General features: G+C 45.5%; 1 protein-coding gene across 2 annotated transcripts in view; it reads right to left on the bottom strand.

The window, feature by feature from the left end:
- Positions 1-10,048: 10,048 nt before the first annotated feature.
- LOC137333097 (phosphatidylinositol 3,4,5-trisphosphate 5-phosphatase 2-like) overlaps positions 10,049-25,523 on the bottom strand; it is a 114,294-nt gene continuing 98,819 nt past the window's right edge. Inside the window, exons 23-29 of one of the 2 annotated variants that reach the window (XM_067997224.1) lie at positions 22,950-23,037; positions 20,945-21,100; positions 20,279-20,360; positions 17,962-18,108; positions 15,172-15,949; positions 13,507-13,622; positions 10,049-12,568 (exon numbers count right to left, since the gene is read on the bottom strand). In XM_067997224.1, coding sequence (XP_067853325.1) covers positions 12,475-12,568; positions 13,507-13,622; positions 15,172-15,949; positions 17,962-18,108; positions 20,279-20,360; positions 20,945-21,100; positions 22,950-23,037 — 1,461 coding nt within the window. In that variant the 3' untranslated portion in view covers positions 10,049-12,474. The remainder of the gene's footprint in view (positions 12,569-13,506; positions 13,623-15,171; positions 15,950-17,961; positions 18,109-20,278; positions 20,361-20,944; positions 21,101-22,949; positions 23,038-25,523) is intronic. The other variant, XM_067997225.1, reaches the window with a different exon arrangement.

The raw sequence follows: 25,523 nt of genomic DNA, 5'->3' as shown, positions 1-25,523 counted from the left end.
GGATAGGGGCTGCTTTTGGGCGCAGGTAGCGTGATGTGCTATTACCCCGCGCTCAATGACCCGCACACAGGCAGGACCCAAGTTTCAGCCCACCTGAGGACTCACCTGCAATTAGCGATCCATTCCAGGCCTTGCACGTAGAATCAATACAATTTGCACTTTCCACCACCAGAGGGAGCTCAATCACTTAAAGGGAGGATGTTTCTTAGAAATCTCTTAAAGGTAGCTGGTACCTGTTATTTGCTGAAAATAACAGGCTGCTGTCTGCACAGAGTCTAAACGGAGATCAGACATTGCACACTTAAAACACAGATGCAGGTCCCATCCCTATGATTACACACTGATGAGTTATGTTAAAACATTGAATAAAGGTTGCGCACTACTAAATCCCACATCCTCCAATCTGCACGCCAGACCTCACCAATCTGTCGATCTGTGTCGGTACCCGGCCTGCGAGAGTCCGTGCACCAAGATTCTCTACTGATGCAATAGAGACGTTGGTGCAAGAGGTGAACAGAAGGAGGGACATCCTATATCCACGGGGGGGTGGGGGGGCAAGAGGCCCTCCAGACATATACTCAAAATACAGTGGGTGGCAGCGGGGGATGAAGTCAATGCCAGGCGCACAGCATCATGAACATGGGTGCAGTGCAGGAAGAAGTTCAATGCTTTGACATGAGTGGGCAAGGTGAGTGAGGTCAACTGTCAAGTGGCGTCTCCTACCAACTGCACCATGCACTACACCCCCATCACCCACATACCAATAAACTCTTTCCATCAATACTCAACTCTTCCAATCAGATGTTTCCTCTCACCCTTATACATTACCACTGTTTCAAGCCACCCACCCAAAACTCACAGGTCACACACACTGGCAGCTATTCAACCATGACAGGCACATCACCCAGATACACGTCCCGCTTTCTTGCAGGAGAAGGTAGCACATATCAAGAGGCAGCAAGAGGCAGCGGTATTTAGTTCATTGAGCCTGTTCCACCATTCAATGAGATCATGGTGGACCTGTGACCTAACTCCATATACCTGTCTTAGCCCCATATCCCTTAATACCCTTGGTTCACAGAAATCTATCAATCTTAGATTTAACTTTCACAAATGAGCTAGCGTTAACTGCCGTTTGCAGAAGAGCGTTCCAAACTTCTCCCACCCTTTGCGTGTAGAAGCATTTTCTAACTTCACTCCTGCACGTCCTGGCTCTAAATGTTAGGCTATGTCCCCGCGTCCTAGCAGCCCGCTTGATTGGCACCCCACCCACCACCTAAAGATTCACTCCCTTCACCACTGGCGCACCGTGGCTGCAGTGTGTACCATCCACAGGATGCACTGAAGCAACTCATCAAGACTTCTTCGACAGAACCTCCCAAACCCGCGACCTCTACCACCTAGAAGGACAAGGGCAGCAGGCACATGGGAACAACTCCACCTGCACGTTCCCCTCCAAGTCACACACCATCCTGACTTAGAAATATATCGCCGTTCCTTCATCGTCACTGGGTTAAAATCCTGGAACTCCCTTCCCATCAGCACTGTGGGAGAACCTTCACCACATGGACTGCAGCGGTCTAAGAAGGCGGCTCACCACCACCTTCTCAAGGGCAAATAGGGATGGGCAATAAAAGCTGGCCTCATCAGCGATGCCCACATTGCATGAACGAATAAAAAATTATTAAAGTGTAGGAGACCTCCAAAAACAGTTACAAATGTCTCAGCAGCCTGAAGCAATAATCCAGCCACTAACCTGCAAATCCTGCATGGTCCCTTTAAATAGCACCAGTGGGGGGTCCTCCGGGCACTCCAAGACACGTTCAGATGGTCGGGATTAAGACTGTGCGTTGAGCTGAGCGTTAAGTCCCAAAATGGTGTCTATCACTTTGAATCAGCATTGCACACTGATTGAAGCCATTTTCTCCCTACTTTACATGATTCAGGCGTTCGTTATCTGCGCCTGCGCTGACTCCTATACCAAGATGGCGTCTGGCGAACATCACGCTGGAAATGTGCATGCGCATCCAAGATGCTATCTTGGATGTCAGAGAGGCCGTGTAGCGCCAAAACAACGAGCCCAATTTAGTGCCCTCTGTTTCTGGTAGTTTCGGTCATGAGTTTGGAGACTCCAGTAAATTAAAACCACAAGTCCCGCCCTGCCTCCAACTCATTGGCTGACACAGTGGTGTCGATATTCACTCCGTTTACTCAATTCGTCTAGACTGGATTCAAAGCCAAGTTCCAGAGTAGAAAAGACAGTGCACTGAACTGCACCACCCGGTCCCGTTGACTTGAATTAAGCTTTTATGTTTACATCAAAATCACCTGTTAACGAGGGTAACTTGTGAAATCTCAATCGAACACAGTTCCTAGAATTCTAGTTAGTATCAGAGGGCCCTCTTGTGGCCCAACAATACTATTTCCTGTTGAACAATTGTAAGAGCAAATTTCTGTCTCATATCAATGGTGAACTGGTTCATCCTTGGGTTCATTTCAAATGAATGGCTAAAGCCATCAGTGGCAAGTTTTGAATAACAACAGCAGGACTTATTTCACAATCAGTTAGGCAGAAACTTTGCCAAATGCAGGACTCGGTGCTCTTCTACAGTGTGAAGCTGGAGCCTTGCACTCAATGGTCTTCCAAGCCAATCACTCCCCTGAACTAAAAAAACGGCAGAAGTCAAAATCAAAAAAGCAGAGAGAATTTTTGTCATTAGTTTGCTCACTGGCTTGTCCTCAAATGGCTCTACTGGCTCTCCGCTCAATTTCCAATCTGTGAACCGACAGGGGTGCTGATGGCTCGTGGAAGCTATGGCTATTTTATCACCACTGGCCCCGAATTTCCTTAGGATTCAGGATGCACTGTCGACATATCTAGGATGGGCTGAAAAAACGGATGCTGGGATTTCCTATGGGGACAGTGATAGGGGGTAGTTGCGTCTGCCCCCGTGCAGGTGAAAGGAAGTGGGACCAGCAGGGTGGAGTCACTAACTGGAATCCCCACTTATCGCACCTCATGTGCCCCCAACGTACTGTATGCCGAGCAAGATACAGCCATACAGTACATTTGTACAGTGGAAGTGGGGGCAACAGGAGTGCTTGAGACCGAGTTCATGGCCTGCCACTCTCTAAAACCGAACTACTGCCTACAGTGAAATTGGCCCTCTTATAAAGGGTCCATTTATGAGTGTTTTGCTGCTGATTACAACTGGATCCACTGGCTTCACACTCAACAGCTTGCCAGTCCTACATTTTCCGCATGCACCCCCCACCCACCCTGCGGGTATCCAGGGCAGCATTGCTGTGGGGCCCACCACCAAAAATTGTGCAATTCGCCCAAATCCAGAAAATCTGATAAGAATCAGGCTAGAAGGTGATTGATGGGTGGGAACTCCTGGTGCACAGTTACAGCGGGGGACCAGGGGAGTGAATTGTTGGAGCCATTATTTTGATTAAGTTGGCAGTGATTACCCATTGTGCCTGATTTTCCATTGCTGATGCTGGAGCAATGAAGTTACATAGAATATACAGCACAGGAACAGGCCATTTGGCCCAACAGGCCCATGCAGGTTTATGCTCCATACAAGCCCTGATGTGGGCAACTCCAACCTGTCCTTAATACCCTCTTAACCCAATGTAATTTTAAATATATATCCCCGTAATTAGTCAGAGTCTTCACCTCAGTGCAACAGGAATACCAGCCATGCCGATTCCCAACAACTAACAATGAGATTTTATTTTCAAAGTATAAACCCATTTAGCCACACTTACCTTCTGGAGTGGTTGGCCGATAAATTCAGCCTTCAGTGCCGGTTTTTAAGGTGCAAACCAGCCTATTAAGCCCCTGGTATGGTAGCCAGGAAGTGTGTGCATATTTTCAGCCGGAAGTGTTAAATTATGCAGGTGTGTGCTGAAAGTGTAACAAATACCAAAGAATTGTTTTTACGCAATGTATGGATCATGAAAAACATTTAATATGTGACCATACATCTTGCACAAATTCTTAGTCTGTACCAGGGACTCTTACTGCAGATATCCACAGACTCCCAGGGGCCGATTTTAGGATGGCCGAGCGGGTGCGTTCGTGGCGGGGGGGCTCCGAAAATTGGGGATTCCCAGGGCGGTTCCGGAGCCTGGCTCCGACCCGCCCACTTCCGGGTTCCCCAATGACGCGAATCGGTGCGCGCGCAGCCCCCGCATGCGGGACTCCCATCGGCAATTAAAGCCGGCGGGATCTCAATTAAACCAATTATTTTGATACTTCAGGTCGTTAGCAGACCTGATTGGGAGGATATTTTAGGAGGGGTGGGATTTTCATCCAAACTGAGCATGTTTCCCATACTGGGGGAAACACTCCCAGTTGAAATAGATGTGTTGCAGCCACCAGCCTGTGGCAGCTGCAAAGGTCCATTTGACAGGTGGGGAGGAGACCCTCACTCATTGCAGGAGGCCACTCTGTCACTTTGGACAAAGTTTGGCCTGCACCACCCTCCTCCTAACACAAAAATTCACCAACTTGCAACCTCAACCCTGGTGTGTAGACACATTTACCTACCTTGCGGACCCCCTCAAACATACATCTTCCGGATGGGGGCCGCCATAGCTGCAGTCATGACCTCCTCGGAGGACGAACAGCATCACCAGCCTCGCCGGCCACGCCGTCCACCTCTGACACGTGGAGCTCCACAACACAGTGCTGTGACACATCCACCTGCACAGCAGGAGGGAGGGCAACCACAGAGAGAGATGCATCGCAGAAGGCACTACCCTCGCCACAGGTCTACAGACTGAGGCTCAGCTTCCTGGACCTCTCTGAGGAGCAGTGCACACGGAGGCTCAGAGTCACTCGACATGCAGTCATGGACATCTGCAGCCTCCTTGATGTCGAGCTGCTCCCGGCTGGCCCGAGCACCACCTTCTTACCTATCACTGTCAAAGTCACCACTGCCCTCAACAACTTCTCCTCCGGATCCTTCCAGGGTGCCACCGGGGACATCGCCGGCGTCTCTCAGTCGTCTGCACAAAAGAGCCCTGCAAATACACCCACACCCACTCTGCAGTGACACAATGGGTGGCATCAGGTGTGGGTCTTCAAGGTGATCCTCAGGAAAGGGCATTATTGCACAAGCCAGTCAAGAATGGCCAAGACGTGGCAGTAGTGGTGACAATATAATATGTAATATGAGTTGATCAGAAATCAAATATAAGTAAAAACCATGACAAACCCTCAAACACCCTTGTGCATCCCCATCATGCTCACAACACGTTTTCCTTACGCTTCCTACTGCACATATGTGATGCATGCCCTGTGGCTGCAGCATAGGTAGTGGCAGATTGGGTGAGGGTGACCATGAAAGAGATGCATGAGAGGGTGAGTATGAGATAGAGCCATGAGATTATATGAGGATTGGATGGAGTGATAGTGGTGGGATGAGTATTGGTGAGGTGAGTAAGTGCAGGTAAGATGAGGATGAGCTTTGAGTGGGTGTGAGGGGTGATGTGATAGAGTAGTGTTGGCAGTGCAGAAGGAGATGTGGGGTGGGGGTGGTGATGTGGCAGAAGGAGTGTAGGGGAATGAGTAAGACTACTCACTTCGGCTGACCTACTTAGGTCATTGAAGCGCCTCCTGCACTGTATGCAGGTGCGTGATATGTTGGTGGTGCAGGTGACCTCCTCTGCCACCTCGAGCCAGGCCTTCGTGGTGGCAGAGGCAGGCCACTTCCTTCCGTCCGCTGGGGAGAAGATCTCTGTCTTCCCCCTCCTCCTCCTCCTCCCCCTACTCTTCACCCCATCCAGTAGGACTTGGAATGAGGCATCATTAAACCTGGGAGCAGCCTTCCCCCTGAGCTGCCCCATGCTGTAATTTTGGCTCCTTTCTGCAGCATCAGTCAGTGGAGGACTGCCCCTTTAAATAGGGCTCCTCCAGCTGACAGCCTATGATGCGGGTGCGCAGTCCGCCCGCTGCGCAGCTTTCCAGCGCGAAACCCGCAAACCAAGGTATGTGGCTTCAATTTACTTGCGATCGCGTGGGGAACCCAGTGATTTTACTGGGCGGGTTACCCACGTGCCCAGTCTACCCACTGCTGACAACCTGCCTCCCTCCTAATATCAGGCCCTTTGTTTGAGACGACTGGGAAAGGGCCTTGCCATTGTCTCAGCTCCCAGAGAGATTAAGGGGGAAAAGTTGGATAAGGGACCATTCTGGGCCACGGTAGCGCGCTACCACCCCACGCCCGACGGACCCTGGGCAGGCAAATCGCAAGTTTGGACCCAAGAGAGCACTTACCTGCAATCAGCATTCCTTTCCAGGCCATGCACGAAGAATCAATGCAATTCACTTTCCACCACCAGAGGGAGCTCGATCTCTTAAAGGGAGGATGTTTCTTAGAAATCTCTTAAAGGTAGCTGGTACCTGTTATTTGCTGAAAGTAACAGTCTACTGTCTGCATGGAGTCTGAACAGAGATCAGACATTGCACACGTAGAACACAGATACAGATCCCATCCCTTATTTACACGCTGATGAGTTATGTTAAAACACTGAATAAAGGTTGTGCACTACTAAATCCCACATCCTCCAATCTGCACGCCAGACCTCACCAATCTGCCGATCTGAGTTGGTACGAGGCCTGCGAGAGTCCGTGCACCGAGGTTCTCTGCTGATGTACTAGAGCCCTTGGGTGCAAGAGGTGGTCAGAAGGAGGGACATCCTATAGCCGCGGGGGGTGGGGGCAAGAGGCCCTCCAGACATATATCCAAAAGACAGTGGGAGGCAGCGGGGGGACAAAGTCAACGCCAGGCGCACAGCATCATGAACATAGATGCAGTGCAGGAAGAAGTTCAATGCTTTGACATGGGTGGTCAAGGTGAGTGAGGTCAACTGTCAAGTGGCATCTCCTACCAACTGTACCATGCACTACACCCCCCATCCCCCCACATACCAACAAACTCTTTCCATCAGTACTCAACTCTTCCAATCAGATGCTTCCTCTCACCCTTACACATTACCACTGTTTCAAGCCACCCACCCACAACTCACAGGCCACACAAACTGGCAGCTATTCAACCATGACAGGCACATCACCCAGGCACATGTCCCACTTTCTTGCAGGAGAAGTTGGCGCATATCAAGAGGCAGCAAATGGCCGTGGCATTTAGCCACTTGAACCTGTTCCACCATTCAATGAGATCATGGGGGACCTGTCTTAACCCCATATCCCTTAATACTTTTGGTTCAAAGAGATCCATCAATCTCAGATTTAACATTCACAAGTGAGCTAGCATCAATTGCCGTCTGCATAAGGGCATTGCAAACGTCTTCCACCCTTTGCGTGTAGAAGCATTTCCTAACTTCACTCCTGCACGTCCTGGCTCTAAATGTTAGGCTATGTCCCCGCATCCTAGTATTGAAGTCTAGGAGACCTCCAAAAACAGTTACAAATGTCTCAACAGCCAGAAGCAATAATCCAGCCACTAACCTGTAAATCCTGCATGGTCCCTTTAAATTGCGCCAGTGTCGGGGGGGGGGGGAGGGGCCTTCAGGCACTCTAATACATGTTCAGATGGTCAGGGTTAGGACTGTTTGTTGAGTTGAGCGTTAAGTGCCAAAATGGTGTCTATCACTTTAAATCAGCGTTGCACACTGATTGAAGCCATTTTATCCCTACTTTACATGATTCCGGCGTTCGTTATCTGCGCCTGCGCAAACTCCTATACCAAGATGGCATCTGGCGTACGTCACGCAGGAAACGTGCGTGTGCATCCAAGACGCCATCTTGAATGTTGGAGAGGCCGTGTTGCGCTGAAACAACGGGCGCTACTGGGCCCAATTTCGTGCCCTAAGTCTTCAGCAAGACAGCATCACTGATCCATCCATATTAGAACATAAGAACATAAGAAATAGGAGCAGGAGTAGGCCAATCGGCCCCTCGAGCCTGCTCCGCCATTCAATAAGATCATGGCTGATCTGATCCTAACCTCAAATCTAAATTCATGTCCAATTTCCTGCCCGCTCCCCGTAACGCCTAATTCCCTTCACTTCTAGGAAACTGTCTTTTTCTGTATATTGATGAGGGGAAATGTCTTGCCATTGCCTCAGAAAGTCAATGATGTCAGGTCAGGTGCCGGACTGTCGGGGTCTCTTTTGCCAAGCTGATGTACTACGTCTGGCATCATCATCTGTGCTGAGGATGTTCAGTCAGCCCATCACAGGACTTCCTGCTAAACAGTGTATAAAACACAGCTCAAACAAGGGCTCAGCTTAGGGGATCCCTCCAGAGACAGCAGACTAGGCAGACGTGCTGGCAGGAGCTCACGCCCGTGTCAGAAGGAAAGAAGTCTGCAGAAGGCAGGATCTGCTGGATCCGAGAGGGTGGGGCCGTGAGAAGCGAGAGGCCAAGGCGCGAGCTCTACCCAGAATGGAAGCAGGTAATATATCTCCAGTTTCCATCCTGTAAACTGCTGCTTAAATACTGAGTGTATTAAACTGTTCTTCATAATAAAGTGCGGGCCACCTTAACCAATTGGGGTCGACTCGAATCTTTTGGAATTGGGAAGTGAGTAGCGGAGCAGGGGCTCCCTAAGACCGTATATATATATTCCCAATCGAAGTGCGCCGCACGCCATATTGGGAAAGGACATATTCGTTGGCCAGTACCCATGTCTGAAATGCTGGTGCTCAGGTGCTACTGTGGTAGCAGCCTGATCTTCATTGACTCTTCACCGGCAGGATCATCGCGGTTGCCAGCTTTATGGAAATGAGGCCCAAGGCCCGATATCTGGGGAGGCTCGGGTCGCACCATTCATTCGTAGTACCCTGTGCCCCACCCCTGCGCGCTCACTCAAAAGTGGGCACGCCCGAATTTCTACTCCGTTGTCTTTACCAACCCTTCCCACTTGTAGTTTAGATTTTTTAAGCATTAAAGTACCTGAATACCAGTGTTGGTGAATGTAAATCTGTAATTACAGGCCTTACCATCAAAACCAGAAAACAGCCAAAGTCGAAACTCTTGGCTTAATTCAGAAGGCAGTAAGCAAGAATGTAGGCAACAAATTTAAAATGGTACATACTTATTCCAAATGGCACCACTCTACCTGACTCATATTACCTTGTATGTACCATGGGAATTTGAAATCTAGGGCATTGCTCTTCTAGAAGATTTTGAACTTTATTTTAAAAGTGTTGTTTTCTGGTTAATCTTAGATTACTTTTTAGATCACTTTTTGTACTTCAGAGTTGAAAGATTTTTAATGTGGGGAAAAATGCCATCAATTTCTATGGGGTTACCGATTAGGCTACATCAAATTAGGCTTATAAATTTAGATCTGAGCCCGCGATGTGGACCTGCATTCTTTTCTCTTCTTGTGATTGGTGCATTTTCTGTTTTAATTTTACATCTGCTGCATTTGTACCTTGCTTTTTTTCTCCTTTATTTTTTCACATTTTTCTTTGTTTGGTCCTCTCTGTTTCTCTTCAACCTTTCGCTCCACAATTTGCATATTCTTCTGTCCTTTTATTATCTCTCCATCATGTCACTGATGGTCTTTTACATCATCTAACAGTTTGCAGGTCAGTTATTCCACTAAATGATTGTTGCATCCGCTGATTCTCTACCTCTTCCCGTTTTCCATTCCTGCTAAAATGCCTGTTTATCTTGCAGTCTTCAGTTCTGTTGAAAGGTACACACATAAAGCATCATACTCCATCTTTTCTCTTTACTGTTGCTGGACTGAGCATTTATGTAGCACCTTTCCCAATCTTGGGGCACCCCAAAGCACTTTACAGTCAACAAAGTACTTATGAAGTGTAGTCACTGTTGTAATGTAGGAAACGTGACAACCAATCTGCATGCAGTAAGATCCCACAAATAGCAATGGGATAAATGATAATCTGTTTTGATCTCAGTCTATACATAAGTCTGATAAATTCCAATTGTGTCCTTAACCCTACATTTGTCAGCTCCTTGTTGAAGGAGATAATCAACTCAGCCCCAACTCCTTTGTGATTTGATCTTGTAACATATTTAAACACAGAGAAGTGGAAGAAATATTTTCTCAAAAAAAATAATTTTTATTCTGAATTCATTCATACACTCTTCAGAACTGCAAGCGATATATTCATTAAAAAAGCCCAGAGAAATGGCAAAGTTAAACTTAACAGTGGACTGCTATTAATAACAATTCTCCAATAAGTTTTTAATCCATACGTATATATAAAATATATATATATAAAAAATATATATATATTATATATATATAAAAATCAAACATTCAAACAAAGCTGTACAGTGCCTAACAATCCATAATAATGACTATCTTTTTTAAAGGGATATCATCATCATACGAGAGCTTTGGGCAAACTTTTTCTCATTTGTCTGTTGAAGTAAATCACACTGAAGTGGGTCATCATACCGTATGTGCATAGCGTTGTTGTGGTGAAAAGAGGAATGCTCCCATGATAAAATTGTCAAACGCTATTTGATGAAGATGCCATCTCTCAGGTTCATGGTAAGAGTCCATTCCTCTGCAGTGTAGTAGGAGGAATGTAAGTAGCATGACTGTACATCTTGTGTTTCGATTTCACCCCCTCAGAAATTTTATGTAATCTCAATTTATGGCTTCCATTGCCTTATGAAGACATGATGTAGGTTTAGACCAATAATGTAAATCTATGGGATTCCCCCTTTGAGTTCATAACTTTCCTACCATTGATGTCAGTGCAATTGTGCAAATGTTTCACAAATCTTTTTTTCTCCTAAATTCAATGTCCAATGTTGTTTTGCTAAAATGAAGTAAAGCCTTGTCAGAGACTGAAATCCCGATTTTAACCCCCACCCCCGCCTAACAAGAAAGGGGGCCTGTGGGGGTTAAAATTGAAGCAGTATGCCACTCACTATCTTCTTCCTTTTTAAAAGGTGGACCTTTGGTCAGCTTGTGAGGGACTCATTGACACTCAAAAGTCGAGGTCTGATGACATCAGATGCATGAGAATCATGTCCCACGGTCTTCACTCCCTCTGTGTGGACGTGTCTAGTTTGAGCCTGTCAGCTTCCTCAGAAAACGTGGTCAAAATATTGGGCACGCTGGGGGGTAATTTTCACCTTCACCGCCTGGGCAGTAATCTGGTAGAGCAGATCGCCGGCCTGTTCTAGAACCCGCCCGATTTTTATTCCATTGATTTCAATGGCATGAAAGCCAGGCGGGATCTTTAACAGAACGGCAAGTTACGCCAAAATTTACACTAAAATGTATGCCGATCTTCCCATTGGCAACTTACACCAAGATATGCTGAGAATCTCATTAGCAAATGCGAGAACATAAAGCAAGGGAAAATCAGTGTAATCAATTGGGAAATCACCGAATTTACGCCATATTCCTTCTTTAAGTTCCTCTTTTTATATGAAAATTAAAGTTTGGAGCCATCAAACCATAATCTATGCATGGTAGGTACAGCATGTTTAAGAAAATGCAATCACAGAAGCTTTCCAATTTTTCATGTAATGCATTCTGACACCATAAAAATGCATTTAAGATGCGGGTCTCAGTGATGAATTTTTTTTAAAATCGCCATAAGACACCAGAAATATGACTTTGGGTCCTGCTGCACTTAAAACTTTAGGTACACCCCATACAGAATTGCCATAAATGCAGGAAATTTGCGTGAACTGCTCTTTTACATGGAGGATGGGGCTATATCAATGAGTGGCAGAGGATTTCGGTGGAGGTTTTGCAGAATCAGCAAATCAAGGAAACTCAGGTAATAAATATGGGTGTAAGTCACTTACGCCTGAACTTCCTCACTCCTGCTCTTCCCTGCTCCACATTCAAGTAAGCATATTTTAAAAATTTACCTTTTTGGTGGCGGCCTGCAAAGGTTCACTCTAAGGAATGTTGGATAGGCCGCATGTAAACCTTCTACATTCTACAAACTTCTAGGCCATAAAGTCTTATGGGGGTCCTGACTACTTGCCTATGTTATATCCCACCTGTGGGGCCTGCATATGGCCTTGTGGAGGACGGTATACCTCAACTCAAATGGCACATCAGCCACCACTACCACGCTGGGCTCCCTTCCCAGCTCAGGAGTGGGGACTCCCAGAATAGGGAATCCCTGCCCCTGGTCCTGGCCTCTAGATATCATTTGCCTTATAAAGGGCAGACAGAGGGCCTGCCCCTTACGAGGCAAAGAGGAAAGGCCTGGAAACGGTGGAGACCTGGTACAATTGGATCTCTGGCATCGTGCTGGGGTTCTGCTGGTCTCCTGCTGGAGTTATGCTGGGAGACCAGTGGGAAGCTCCATGGAATTTTAGCCCCACAGTTTCTTCCAAACAAGGACTATCAGGATGTGCTTTGATTTGATATTTCACACAAGGTTTTTTTTTGTTCAGATAAGAATCATTTCCGAAAATGAGATTAAAAATAAGGCATGCGTTGCATAACCTGTAGTCCTTTTTCCATTTTGGCGGAGTATTCTTCAAGGCTTATTTTGAGAGCTTATCTCCAGGAGAGTCATCCTGTGGGTGGCGTCAGTGACACCGGCTTCCAGCAAATCCTCTTCAGTGATGTCACTGAACCAAAGGGAAAAAAAAGGCATTGTCCTCCATCAGTAGCTATTTTTTGTACAGTTAAGTCTACTACAGAAATCACATTCCTCAGGTAAGACCATCAAATCGACCCCTGCAAAATTCGTGACTTTTCACACAGCCTTCACAGATATTGCAAAGACGTGTTTATCTGAATAATTGGGATGGGCAAGCCGTGCCTGTAGAGGCACAGCAGAAGATGCTGAGCCCACCGTGCTGTCGAACACTCGGAGCAGAACCAAGGCCCTTTTTTAAGGCCGAGGATGCCCTGCAGGAAATTGTTGGCCAGCAACACAAAGGTACTTGATCCTTTTTGTAGATTGACATCTAAAGGCCTTTCTTTAGGCCCACAGTGGGACCCATGTCTCCTCTCAGCAGGTGTGGAAACCGTTGGGCATAAGAGGGAGGCATCAGCAAGAATTCCTAGGGTAGCCCTGGGAATGCCCACAAACTGCTGCAGTCATTGGGGGGGGGGGGGGGGGGGTGGCGGTGGGGTGGGCCCAACATGTGCCTGCACCCCCGCTGGGAGAGACCTTCATCCCATTAGTCGGGCTGGATTTGAACCCAGATCCCAGAGGTAAAAGGACAGTATGTTAACCAATTTGCTAATTTGGTTCCAACTTGTGCTGAATTATGGGCAGTTTCATGCTATGGACTTATACCCATCGGAACTGAGTTGAACTTGATTGTTTCATGTAGCAGATCAAGGAGATGCTTATCCCACCAATCTGTACTGGATTGGAACTCAGGTTCTAGAACAATAGGAGAATACGGCAGTCAATAAGGCACAGAGCTGCACCCCCCACCTCTCATCTGCTTTAGATTATTCATCAACATAATAACCAGTAGGCTTCACTTGTGTAAATACTGTTACACGAGCAATTATTATTATCAACTATGTATCATGTTGTTGCTGTAGTTACCACCAGTATTCCATGTTATCCCATCCATTCTCAATCAGACCAGCTTCATACTTTTCCAAGCCCAACTGCTTCAGATACTCAGAGACGATACCAGAGCTGCAACGATTGTCAAAGGTCTAAAGAGATGCAGAACACTATTTAATTTTTTGGAGATGGAGGAGCATTATGATTTTTATATACTACTTTACTTTTTTATTGCATTTCTAGATACCTCGGACTGCTTTTTGAGTATGTCTACAACGGTTATGCTGAGGCTTTCTAATGCACTGTCAGGCTATACTTTGAGTACCGTATATAATTTTGGTTACCACACATCAATGGGGACATCCAGGCATTGAAGAGGAGAAAAGCAACAACAGTGATCTCAAATGTAAAGACCATGAGCTATGAGGAAAGATGAGAGAAGCTTACCGTCTTGAAGGACAAGGTTCAGGCAGGAACCACACTGATGTATATAAAGTATTAAATGGTATAGGATAAGGTAAACCCCATAAATTTAAATTTGTAAAAAGTAAATTATAACACATACTAGAAAAACATGTCATTATGCAAAGGCTGATTAACATTTAGAATAATCTCCCCCCCCCGCCACTCCCCGCCAAAGTTTGTGCACACAGACTCTGTAGCAGGAATCGTGTACAGTGATCAGGAGTGAGAAAACTGACTAACTTTCCTCTCTCTAGCCCAACAACAACAGCAACAATGTGCATTTATCTAGCGCCTTTAACGTAGTAAAATGTCCCAAGACACTTCACAGGACCATTATCAAACAAAATTTGATACCGAGCCACATAAGGAGATATTAGGACAGGTGACCAAAACCTTGGTCAAAGAGGTAAGTTTTAAGGAGCGACCTAAAGGAGGAGAAAGGAAGTGAGGTGGAGAGGTTAGGCATGGAATTCCAGAGCTTAGGGCCTAGGCAGCTGAAGGCACAGCCGCCAATGGGTGGGGCAATGAAAACCGAGGATGCGCAAGAGGCAAGAATTGGAGGAGCACAGAGATCTTGAAAGGTTGTAGGGCTGGAGGAGGTTACAGAGATAGGGAGGGGCGTGGCCATGGAGGGTTTTGAAAACAAGGATGGGAATTTTAAAATTGAGACGTTGACAGACCGGGAGCCAATGTAGGTCAGCGAGCACAGGGATGGTGGGAGAACGGGACTTGGTGCGAGTTAGGAGACAGGCAGCAGAGTTCTGGATGAGCTCATGTTTATGGACGGTGGACGATGGGAGGCCGGCCAGGAGAGCATTGGAATAGTCGAGTCTGGAGGTAACAAAGGCATGGATTGAGGTTTGAGCAGCAGATGAACTGAGGAAGGGGCGGAGACAAGCGATGTTATGGAGGTGGAAGTTGGCGGTCTTGGTGATGGAGCGGATATGTGGTCGGAAGCCCAGGGTCATTGAGATCAATTGTTGTGTCCTAATTGCTATCCTTGTTGAGATCATCCAACTCATCACAAATTGGGGATTGAACCTCAGATCATTTGGCCTGTATGGCTCAGTACCATACTGGGCAGTGTATTTATCCACTAAGATATTTGGGGAGCTAGGTTTTCATTTGCGTTATAGATGTAAATTCTCAAATGACACAGTTGTGGGTGAAACACAGATTTGATTATTCAATGGGTTAAATCAGAATGATCTTGTTTTGTTTTACTTAATGCCATACCCCGGTGTCTACCGTTCTGCTCTTGACTGGCAATGGTGGAGGCACACTCTGATGCCCGTAATCCAAACGTGTGGAGCGAGGCTGAACCTCTGGCGCTTTGTTTCTAGCTGGCAATCGGGGACTTTTGGTTGGCCGTTCTCGAACAGGAAGGGGGAGGTCACATCTGTTGGACTGGCGGTCCTTATCGCTCAAAGATTTCGCCATGTGGAGGATGGACAGAGATTGGTCATCTGGCTTCCTTTCACAGATTTTGTCTCTGACCTCATTGATCAGTGAAGCCTGAGGCCCACTTTTCCCCACCACCTGGGGCCTGTTGAAGCTTCTCGGCGCTGTGGTGCGGGCTTTGAACTCTGGGGGGTCTCTGGTTGACGTCACATTCTTGTGCCAATCTTGGCTGACTTTAGCTGGTGGAGCCTGGTGAGGTTTACCCCATACATCCGCAGAACTGGCATAAAGAGGGTTGTTCTGCATTTCAACTTCCATCATTTTGGGGAAGGAGTGTTGGGGTTGATCATGGTTGTAACGTAAACCTTCGTGCTCTGAGGAACCGCCTTCATTGTTTAAGTGTCGGAAGGAGGGGTCCCTTGGCTTCTCCAACCCTGTTGGAGGAAGAGGTTGTGGCTTATTCCTGGGGATAGTTTTTGACACCGGAATCCCTGCATTTTCCTGACAGCCTGTTCCAGGCTGAGAGTAAGGGACTCCTTCAAGTACAAAATAAGCTGGGTTGTTGTAACTGTTCAAGTGGGAATCATCTTCCGCAGTGCTGCTTTGTTTCATCCTGAAAACAAAACAATAAAGATATGATTCAGATGAAGAATGCAGTTGTTAAGGAGTGCAAGTTTATTGTTTATCCTCAGTTCATGTTAGTTTTGAGTAAGTGAAAGAAATTTATGTCTGTTAAAGCTGTATAAAAACCCATTTTCAATTAGCACCGGTGGAAATCTCTGCTGCATACCAATCCAAAATTACCGCCCAGATGTCGAGACTCTGTCTGAACAAACACTCCTTCCAACCCCTCTCCCAATGACCCATAACCAGACCAGCCCCCAGGGCTACTTGCTGAGGACATGGTTCTTACAATGTGCAATGCCAACAAAGGTTTGGTGCTGCTGTAACGTATTGCCACACCTCATCTCTTCCCTGAAAGGCCCCAGTACCCCCTGACCAAGAATAGCCCCAGCCCTGTCATCAAGCATCCCTCACCTTAATGCATAGAATTACATAACGGGCGTAAGATCCTCACTGCATTTACATGCAAGTATTGTGAAATATGTTTTACAGCCTTTACTCTGTGTGAAACCAAGTCCTCACAAGGCTTAAACTCTTTGTATAAGATAAAATGCTATAAAAAGAACTTCGCTTCCGATGGCTCAGTTGTCAAATTGTTTTGCCCAGTGTGGTGATGAGATATACATAACGGAAACTTTCTACATCCTAACCTTGGTCTCTGCTGAATTAGCTAATCACACAGCCAGGGTAGCTGTACAGCCATTACAATTGGCCCTGATCACCCTGGGCTAGGATGGGGCAATAAAATCTGCCAGGATTCCCATCTTTGATTGGTATCCAATTACTTTTGATGGAAATCCTGTGGCCATCAAGTAAAGGCTACATGGTTGAATAGCCTGATAGCCTGCTGACTGGGCTAGGCTCTTACATAAGGAATGGATGGTTGGATGAGGCACTGAATGGCACCATACCCCAACACAAGTCAGCTCCTTCAGGGAGGAGGGAAGAAAATTGAATGGATAAAAAAAATGTAATTTGCGATCGTTTTTTTAAGAAAAAATGATTTCATTGATCTGATATTGGCAGGGTGACAATGTTGGACCTAAAGGGGGTGAATTCCTCTAATTATTATGTGTAGCAACACGGTAAACAAATGCAGGAAGGCTTCCTGCGGCTTTGTTTTAATGAAATTGTAAATGTTTTCAAAGACCTGTTTAGTTAGGTCACAGGTGTGCCATATAAAAGATCCTTCAACCAGTACTCAATGCTGTTTCTGCTGTTCAGTATCAGTATAACAAGGGATTACGTATTGACCTCCTGTGGCTACAGGCCAAGTAGTTTTATTACACATAATAAGCTAAAACAGAACGAGTCCTCTCTAGGATTGTTCCCCAGTTTTTTTTGCCCTTTTATTCACCACCTCCCTCCTTCCACTGTCTGTGATGAGCACAGAGTTTATGGAAGAACAATGAGGGCAACACCAAGCAGTCATTGTCATTATTTTAGATGGTTGGTCTACCCTTTAACCATTTAAAAAAAAAATGACATTTCTGTGCTCATTGAGGTGAAGGATGTCAGCTCTGGATAATGGAACACTTTCCACTTCAGGCACCCAGCATCAGCAAACACTCTTACATCAGGTAGAGTGCAGTAAAGATCACTTTACTCTGCTCCAAAAATGTACCTCAGCCTTGTTCTCAGAAACTCATTAATATTTTCATTTCCCCTAGGCTGGTAAGGGAAATAGTAATATCATGGTCACTTTGGTGCCAAATGTTTGGCAGTTTCCTACAATGAACTCATGCCCATTAGGAACTTGGTTCGGATTGCCCAAACTCATTTCACACTGAATTCTTACAGACAGCATAAAAAAAACTTAAGTTCCTTTATTGTGTGCTGGATTTGGTCCCAGCTCCCAGAGGTGACAGGACCGGGTGCTAACCCACTGTACCATACAGCCCGCCAACATTCCAGTTTTTAAAAGAGAGAGGCTAAGACAAGAAAGGAGGTGAGAAGAGACCCCTTTCAACACAATCTCATATATGATGATAGTTGACATACCTCGGCTGAGTGGCCTCTTCACTTCCCTTCCCTTTAATTCCTGTCGCAGCCGCCCCAAGATGAGTGCCATCATCAGGCCAATTGGAAAACATCGCACTGACGACTTCAGAGAAAGCTGAGCTCTGACCAAATTTCTTCCCACCGCTCCTGTGAAGTTACAGATCAATGATCAAAGGTCATGAAAACAATTCAGACTTTTTGCTGCTAGTTTTGTACTGTGGTGTTCTTTACAGTTTTAAAAATATGCTTTTTGAAGGATCTTTTTCCAATTCAAACCATTTTAATTTCTTGGCAAAACTCTTCTCACTCCCTCATGAGTTCTCAGTCCCTTAAGATTCTCCCATAGGCTCCCATCTGGTTTAGTGTGAAAGTTCACTTTAATCTCTTGAATCTGCAGAGCTGTTTGATATCAGCTGAGTGGCAGTAAGCCTACTACAATTGACCTCAATGTCTCTGCGGTAGGAAAGGGAGAGAGAAATAAACAGCTGGGGTTCCCGTCCCTAGTCTATGCTGGAAAGTGTGCACGTGAGAATATTGGTTGAGGATAGAATCGGGCTTGGCTGAAGTTGGCCCCATCGTCAAATAGCCTGCAGATGCTCACCATCTGGATGTCACAAAGAATAGCTGTTTTGTCATGTGGCATCCAGATGGTACAAGAGGGTTGCTGGTAGTGAACAATGCCCAGAATGAGTCATCAGCTTCAGAAGAGACGAGGGAATAAAAGATGAGAAAATCATTTTTAACAAAAGGATTTTCGCAAATCACATTGCCCTCAACCACACCAGATCTCTGCCACGTCCAGTCTTCAACTGGACACTATGAGATGCACAAGAATGACCTGGGACAATTCACTGTAAATTTCCCTTTCTTCCTTTCTCCGTCCTGTGCCTCCTTCTAATGGCTGAGATCAGGGACTTGTGTGCGGCACATCAGATATGAGTTAGTGCATGACAACAAATCTGATCGTCTTAATCCTTGGCTTGTTTCGCAAGTTCTTCTTCTTAAAAGGCATCATCTTCATTCAAATGTCTTTAGCATTCCCATTATCATTTGTTTACAAATACAGGTCATAGTGTCACTTGTGATGCACTGCTCTTCAGTCTCTTTTCCCTTCAGAAACGCAAAAGAGCATTCAATGCTCCTGCTCCTTTAACAGACTTTGACATCACTGACCATGCAAGTAAGTCAGGTTAAAAGGACTTCAAAACACCATGGAAGGACCAGATAACACTGATATAAAAACAGAAATGGTTGTAAATACATTTTGGGCAGACACTGGGTGGTCTTGAGTTGTGAGGGTCGAGGGTGAGAAAAAAAAAGCAGTTAGATGTTGTTCATGCTCACTGAGGTTTTTCATCATAAAACAGTGATATCAGTTCCGCCAACTCCCCAGGAAGACAATGGAAGCAGATAGTGTTGATTATTTAAATGCAAATTAGACAGATCTCTTTCAGAAAATAATAGTCTGGGATACACTATATGAGTAATTTGAGACATGACATATGGTAGCATGCTTAGGGGGATCAAGTAATTTTGGACCTATGGTTCCCAAAGCTTTCCACCACTATGAGTTTTCTTCGCCTCATGTCTGGATCTGTTGTAGACTAATTGATAGAGATTGATTGCCATGATTAGTCAACAACTCCATCATCATTGTATTATTCAACTACTAGGATGGTAGAAGGCGATCTAGACTGACCTTGGTCTTTTTTCATCTAGCAATTCCTAAGTTCCTATAAAGGGTTATAGCTGAAATGTTAACCTCTCTTTCTTTTTCAAATGCTAACTGGCCTACTGTGCATTTCCAACATTTGATGTGTTTAGTTAAGAGTTCCAGCATTTGGGAGTTTGCTTTATTTTTATCTTCCTTCAAGAACTATGGACTGGGCTTCTGTTCCTAGAGTGCATATGTATGGACATCTGGTGAGGGCAAGATTTGGCTCAACAGTGATGCCGTATACAGTCGAATATCCTTTCATCATTTAGTATCCGGCCTCACACATGAAGAATGACCGCTTGGACAAGGTACTGGAGGGTGGCAACACTCACGGAATTTTTTTTTTATTTGTTCATGGGATGTGGGCGTCGTTGGCAAGGCCAGCATTTATTGCCCATTCCTAATTGCCCTTGCGAAGGTGGTGATGAGCTGCCTAGCCTGAGTCAGAGCCTTCAACAGAGAATGAGGAGAACATTGGTGGGAATAAATACCTATAGAGTCAGGAGATAATTAAAAATATGCATGCATATTAAAGGAAAAGATGCAGCACTGGCAGTTCGAAGAGTTTCCAACACTTATTCCACAATACAAGCTGCTTACCCAGCGTAATCCTGCACTGGTTTGGAAGATACGGCTTTATCTTTTGGGGGTCTGGTCCCATCTCTTTCTGAACTGATCCATTCTGTTACAAATGAGAAGAAGAAATATCTCAGATCAGTAGATGGTGTAGCTAACAAATAGCCTTCTGTGGAGCTGTAAAAACTTATTGGAACAATCTTCTACATTTACTTTCTATTCCATAACATTTCTAGAGAAACTAAAACCTTTTCAATTTTATCCATCTGTTCTGATCTGACTGGGGACAAGGGGGTCTGAGATGACTTTTTTGGAAGAAAAAAAAACATCTGAGGGTGACTGTGTTGGAGTGACCAACATGCAGCACTGCTGGGTTCATGCCTGCAGTCCCCCACAGGCTAAGTTGCCATTCTCAGCAACCACACCGTTATAGGGAGATGGAGGCCAGGAACTTCCACATAGGGAGAGAGGGAAAGAAAATCAGAGGGGACATCACCTCCAGAACAACATTGCAAGCAGTTCAGCTGCCTAATAATTGTTTATCGTGCAGGTGATGCATGGGATTTTGAGACCATAAAAAGACATGAGGGTAAATATTTCATCGGCTCTTATTTCGCTGAAATACCAGAACGCCAGTGAACGTTCACAGTGATACAAAACACTGGGAACTCCGGCATCTGAAGAACTTACCGTAGAGACGTTCCCGAGTTCGTTTACGTTCAGCAGGAACAACGACCTTTATCGTTCCACGGATCGATCCTGACTCATCTCCCAGGTGAGACAGACCCGTCTCAAACCTCTGTGGTGTGCTTCCAATCACGGACTTCAGTGCAATGCAGCACTCACCTGCAAAAGGACAGGAAGCGGGGATTCAGCGGAGGTCAGTCTTGTAAGAAAGTATATTAAAGTGAAAATATCGGCCTCTGAATTGTCACACACTCTGAAATGGTATTATGGGAGATTTCTGTACAGTTATCAGCATTTCTCAGTCACTTTTTTACCTTTTTTATGCTTTAGAGCTGCTGGTTAGAGATATCTTGGCAGCAGACACTTTGGCCCCAATTTTAAAGGGAGGCACGGGTAAGGTGCACCTGATCCCATACCCTAACCGGGAGGCCTGAGGCTGGCCAGAAATTGGGCCTCGGGCCTCAGTAACATTATTTGGGCAAGCGGCCGGCGACTGTCGTGCCTCCTGAGGTAACTCGCACATTCCCAATGAATCTAATTTCTACTCACTTGCCTCATGCCTCAGGTTAAGTCCTGAGGGGGTAGGACAACAGGAGGGGGAGTGATTGCAGGCTGGCAGCAGCTCCAGGAGTGCTGTGGAGCTTACTTGTTACTTACCTTTTTGGTAAAGGCCGCTTGCTAGGCTGCTTCCACGCCACGAAAACCCGAGTGGAGCAGGCCCTGTGCCTGTTCCACTCACGGCAGCCCAATTTCCCAGCGGGGTCCTAAAAGAGGCGTTAGACCCCTTTTATGCTAATGAGGAGCCTAACACCTGTTTTAGGAGGCTGCCGCATGCGCCTGAAAAATGGCACGACTCAATATCGAGTCGGACATCTTTTAGGTGTCTTTGGGGCGCAGGACGTTGGTCCCTGACATTGGCCATCATTGCGCCCATTTTACGTCTGTAAAATGTTTGCAATGAGGTCCAATTTCTACCCCATGGATTCCTGGTGAGCAAAGCTCCCTTCCAGCAGTGCAGATTTGTAAAATGGTCTCCTTATCTAAAGAAGGATATACTTGCCTTGGAGGCAGTGCAACGAAGGTTCACTAGATTAATTCCTGGGATGAGAGGGTTGACCTATGAAGAGAGGTTGAGTAAAATGGGCCTATACTCTCTGGAGTTTAGAAGAATGAGAGGTGATCTCATTAAAACATATAAGATTATGAGGGGGCTGACAGGGTAGATGCTGAAAGATTGTCTCCCCTGGATATAGAGTCTAGAACTGGGAGGCATAGTCGCAGGAAGAGGGGTCGGCCATTCAGGAGGAATTTCTTCACGCAGAATCTTTGGAATTCTCTATCCCAGAAGGCTGTGGATGCTCAGTCATTGAATATATTCAAGGCTGAGACAGATAGATTTTTGGACTCTAGGGGAATCAAGGGATGTGGGGATTGGGTGGGAAAGTGGAGTTGAGGTCGAAGATCAGCCATGATTTTATTGAATGATGGAACAGACTCAAGGGGCCATACAGCCTACTCCTGCTCCTATTTCTTATGTTCTTATGTACCCCTATGAACTAAGACACAGGGCAAACATTCAAACCAAGAGACAAAGCAGAGATGAGCCTCAAGACTGGTACCTATTATCACAGGATTGAGTGACGAGGAAAAACTAGAGAAACCAGGACTCTTCAGCCTTGAAATGAGGTGACAGAGAGGACTACCATATAAAGGTATACAAAATATTAAGCAGTAGAGATAAGGCAAATCTGAAGCACTACTTCAATACAGCAGAACAAGAGGTATAAGGGGCAATTTTGATGACTCTATTGCCCTGTTTACACTTAAAAAAGGACGGTAGCGAGACCAAAATCATGTAAAATTGCCCCTGAAAACAGGCCATAACCAATTTTATCCCTTTATATTTTGCTAACTCTCCATCTTTGGTGTTCTTTCCCATAACACATTTATATTATAGAACTATACTAAACTTTTCTGCTTTTGGAAAGCTAAGTTAGCTATAACTTACCGTAGGATTCATAGCCATCTGTGGATTTTATGGTCAGCAGGAGATGCTGGTCTTGTAGGTACTCAATATCAGACAGAATTGGAGACAACTATTGAGAACAACAGTGAACAGTGAGTAGCTGGAAAAAGAGTCCAGTGAGGTTAAAATTGTAATTATAAATTGTCCAGGATTTAATTACGCTTTGCTTCGGGTCTGTATCTCAGTCCCTATCTCTATCAACAGCATTTCATTAGAAGACAAAAGTTTAAATTATCTTTTGGTAGGGTCATAATTGCGTATGGTTTTGGACACTCTAATTTCTAAACGACTTAGATGAATTGCAGTGGGTTTGAAGTCAAAGGATGATAAGGATAATTCTGACACTCAAAGCTCTAATGAAGTTAAGTTAACAGAAATGGACTTGTCGGAACAGAATCAAGGGAGTTTTACTCTACATCGAACCCATGGTGCATCTGATCCAGGTGTACTTGGCAGAACAATGTAAGAATTTTACTCTGCAGCTAGCCTGTGCAATACCTGATTTGGGTGTCCTTGATGGGACAGTTTAGTGGGAACTTTACTCTGGATCAAACCCGTGCTGTACCTAACCCAGAAGTGCTTGAATGGCCACTGCTGTAGACATATTGGAAGCAACATTAGCCAGGAAAATCCCCTTCAGCAAGTCCTCTCGACAAAGTAGGTAGTTCCCAGTGCTGGCTTCATAGAGGCCAGACACACTGCTGCAGTTTTGCCATTTTTCCCCCATGTCTTTCCATCAAATATTAGGTAATTATCTGATTGACCCAGTGAATGCAAAGCATTTATGGGGTCAAAAAGATAATGTTTTCAAGGCTGCACAGAAGAGGTTGTAAAGGAATGCGATTTACAGAAAAATAATCATAGGTCAGAGACAAAATCAATTATTAAGTACCTGTGATGGTATATACCTGCACAGCATGCATAGATTTTAAGCCATGACCCTCCAGTTGAGTATCCTTCTCCCCCCCACCCCACCCTTCCCTCTCAACCATCCACCAACTTTCTCCTCTCTCCACTCCCTTTCTGGTGGTGATTCATGCTGAGGGACAGTGCTTTAAACAGTTATACCCCTCCCATAGCCAAGTGGCTATTCTTTGCATGCAAGCCTGGAAAGTGAACATTGGCAGGCTCTCCAACCCAACCATGGTATTGAAACTGCCACTGGTTTGGCAGTTTTAATTGGCTATACTCTTGTGTGTTTATTGTTAATATTTGGCTGTGAAGCACTTTAGGACATCCCGAGGTTGTGAAAGGCGCAATATAAATGCAAGTTCTTTCTTTCACTTAATGTGAGTTATGCGACCTTCTCTAGCTCCCATCACAGTTGGAGCCTTAATGAGCTTAAAGCACAATTGAAGGGCTGGCTCGAAGCTTCCCAGCATCTTCAGAGACTGGTTATTGTGCAGTGTGTCCTGGGCGTTCCAGAGCCCTCAGATGTCAGTGCCCCGTAATGTGTAGAGTGTATTATAAGAACATAAGAACATAAGAACATAAGAAATTGGAGCAGGAGTAGGCCAATCGGCCCCTCGAGCCTGCTCCGCCATTCAATAAGATCATGGCTGATCTGATCCCAACCACAAATCTAAAGAACACAAGAAGTCGGAGCAGGACCCGGCCACACAGCCCCTGGGCCCTCTCCGCCACCCACAGGGCATTGACCGATCCGAACTCAGCTTCATGTCCAATTTCCTGCCCGCTCCCCATGACCCCTAATTCCCTTTACTTCTAGGAAACTGTCTATTTCTGTTTTAAATTTATCTAATGATGTAGCTTCCACAGCTTCCTGGGGCAGCAAATTCCACAGACCTACCACCCTCTGAGTGAAGAAGTTTCTCCTCATCTCAGTTTTGAAAGAGCAGCCCCTTATTCTAAGATTATGCCCCCTAGTTCTAGTTTCACCCATCTTTGGGAACATCCTTACTGCATCCACCCGATCAAGACCCTTCACAATCTTATATGTTTCAATAAGATCGCCTCTCATTCTTCTGAACTCCAATGAGTAGAGTCCCAATCTACTCAACCTCTCCTCATATGTCCGCCCCCTCATCCCCGGGATTAACCGAGTGAACCTTCTTTGTACTGCCTCGAGAGCAAGTATGTCTTTTCTTAAGTATGGAGACCAAAACTGATATTTTAAGAAATGCCCATGAATTGACAATTAAAACTGTTAATCAACAACCAACAACAATTTTAAAACAAAATGCCAATTCTAGGTTCACCTTAATCAAGCCAACATTATACGCACCTAGGGCTATGACCTGCTGCCCAGGCCAAATCTAGATGGAGTGGACTATTTTTAATAAAGACGATGCACATTTGGGCACATCTAACTCTGAGATGAATCTGTGCTTGTGGGTATAAATGCAAAATGGGATCCCTCTTGCATGTGCCCAACTTATTTTTAAATGTAGCACTTGAAAAATTGAACTTTTCCCATCCGCTTTTCATGAATCAAAATTACTAGGCAAAACTGGGCTATTGGAATTGGAAAATGGAAGGGCAGTCACCCTATCCTTATCCAGTATCCACATACGTCCAGCTTCTGGCAGAGGTTAC

This window comes from Heptranchias perlo, chromosome 15 (genome assembly GCF_035084215.1).
Source record: "Heptranchias perlo isolate sHepPer1 chromosome 15, sHepPer1.hap1, whole genome shotgun sequence".
Lineage (NCBI taxonomy): Eukaryota > Metazoa > Chordata > Chondrichthyes > Hexanchiformes > Hexanchidae > Heptranchias > Heptranchias perlo.
Note: the sequence above shows the minus strand (reverse complement) of the source record. Positions and strands in the feature narration are given on the sequence as shown.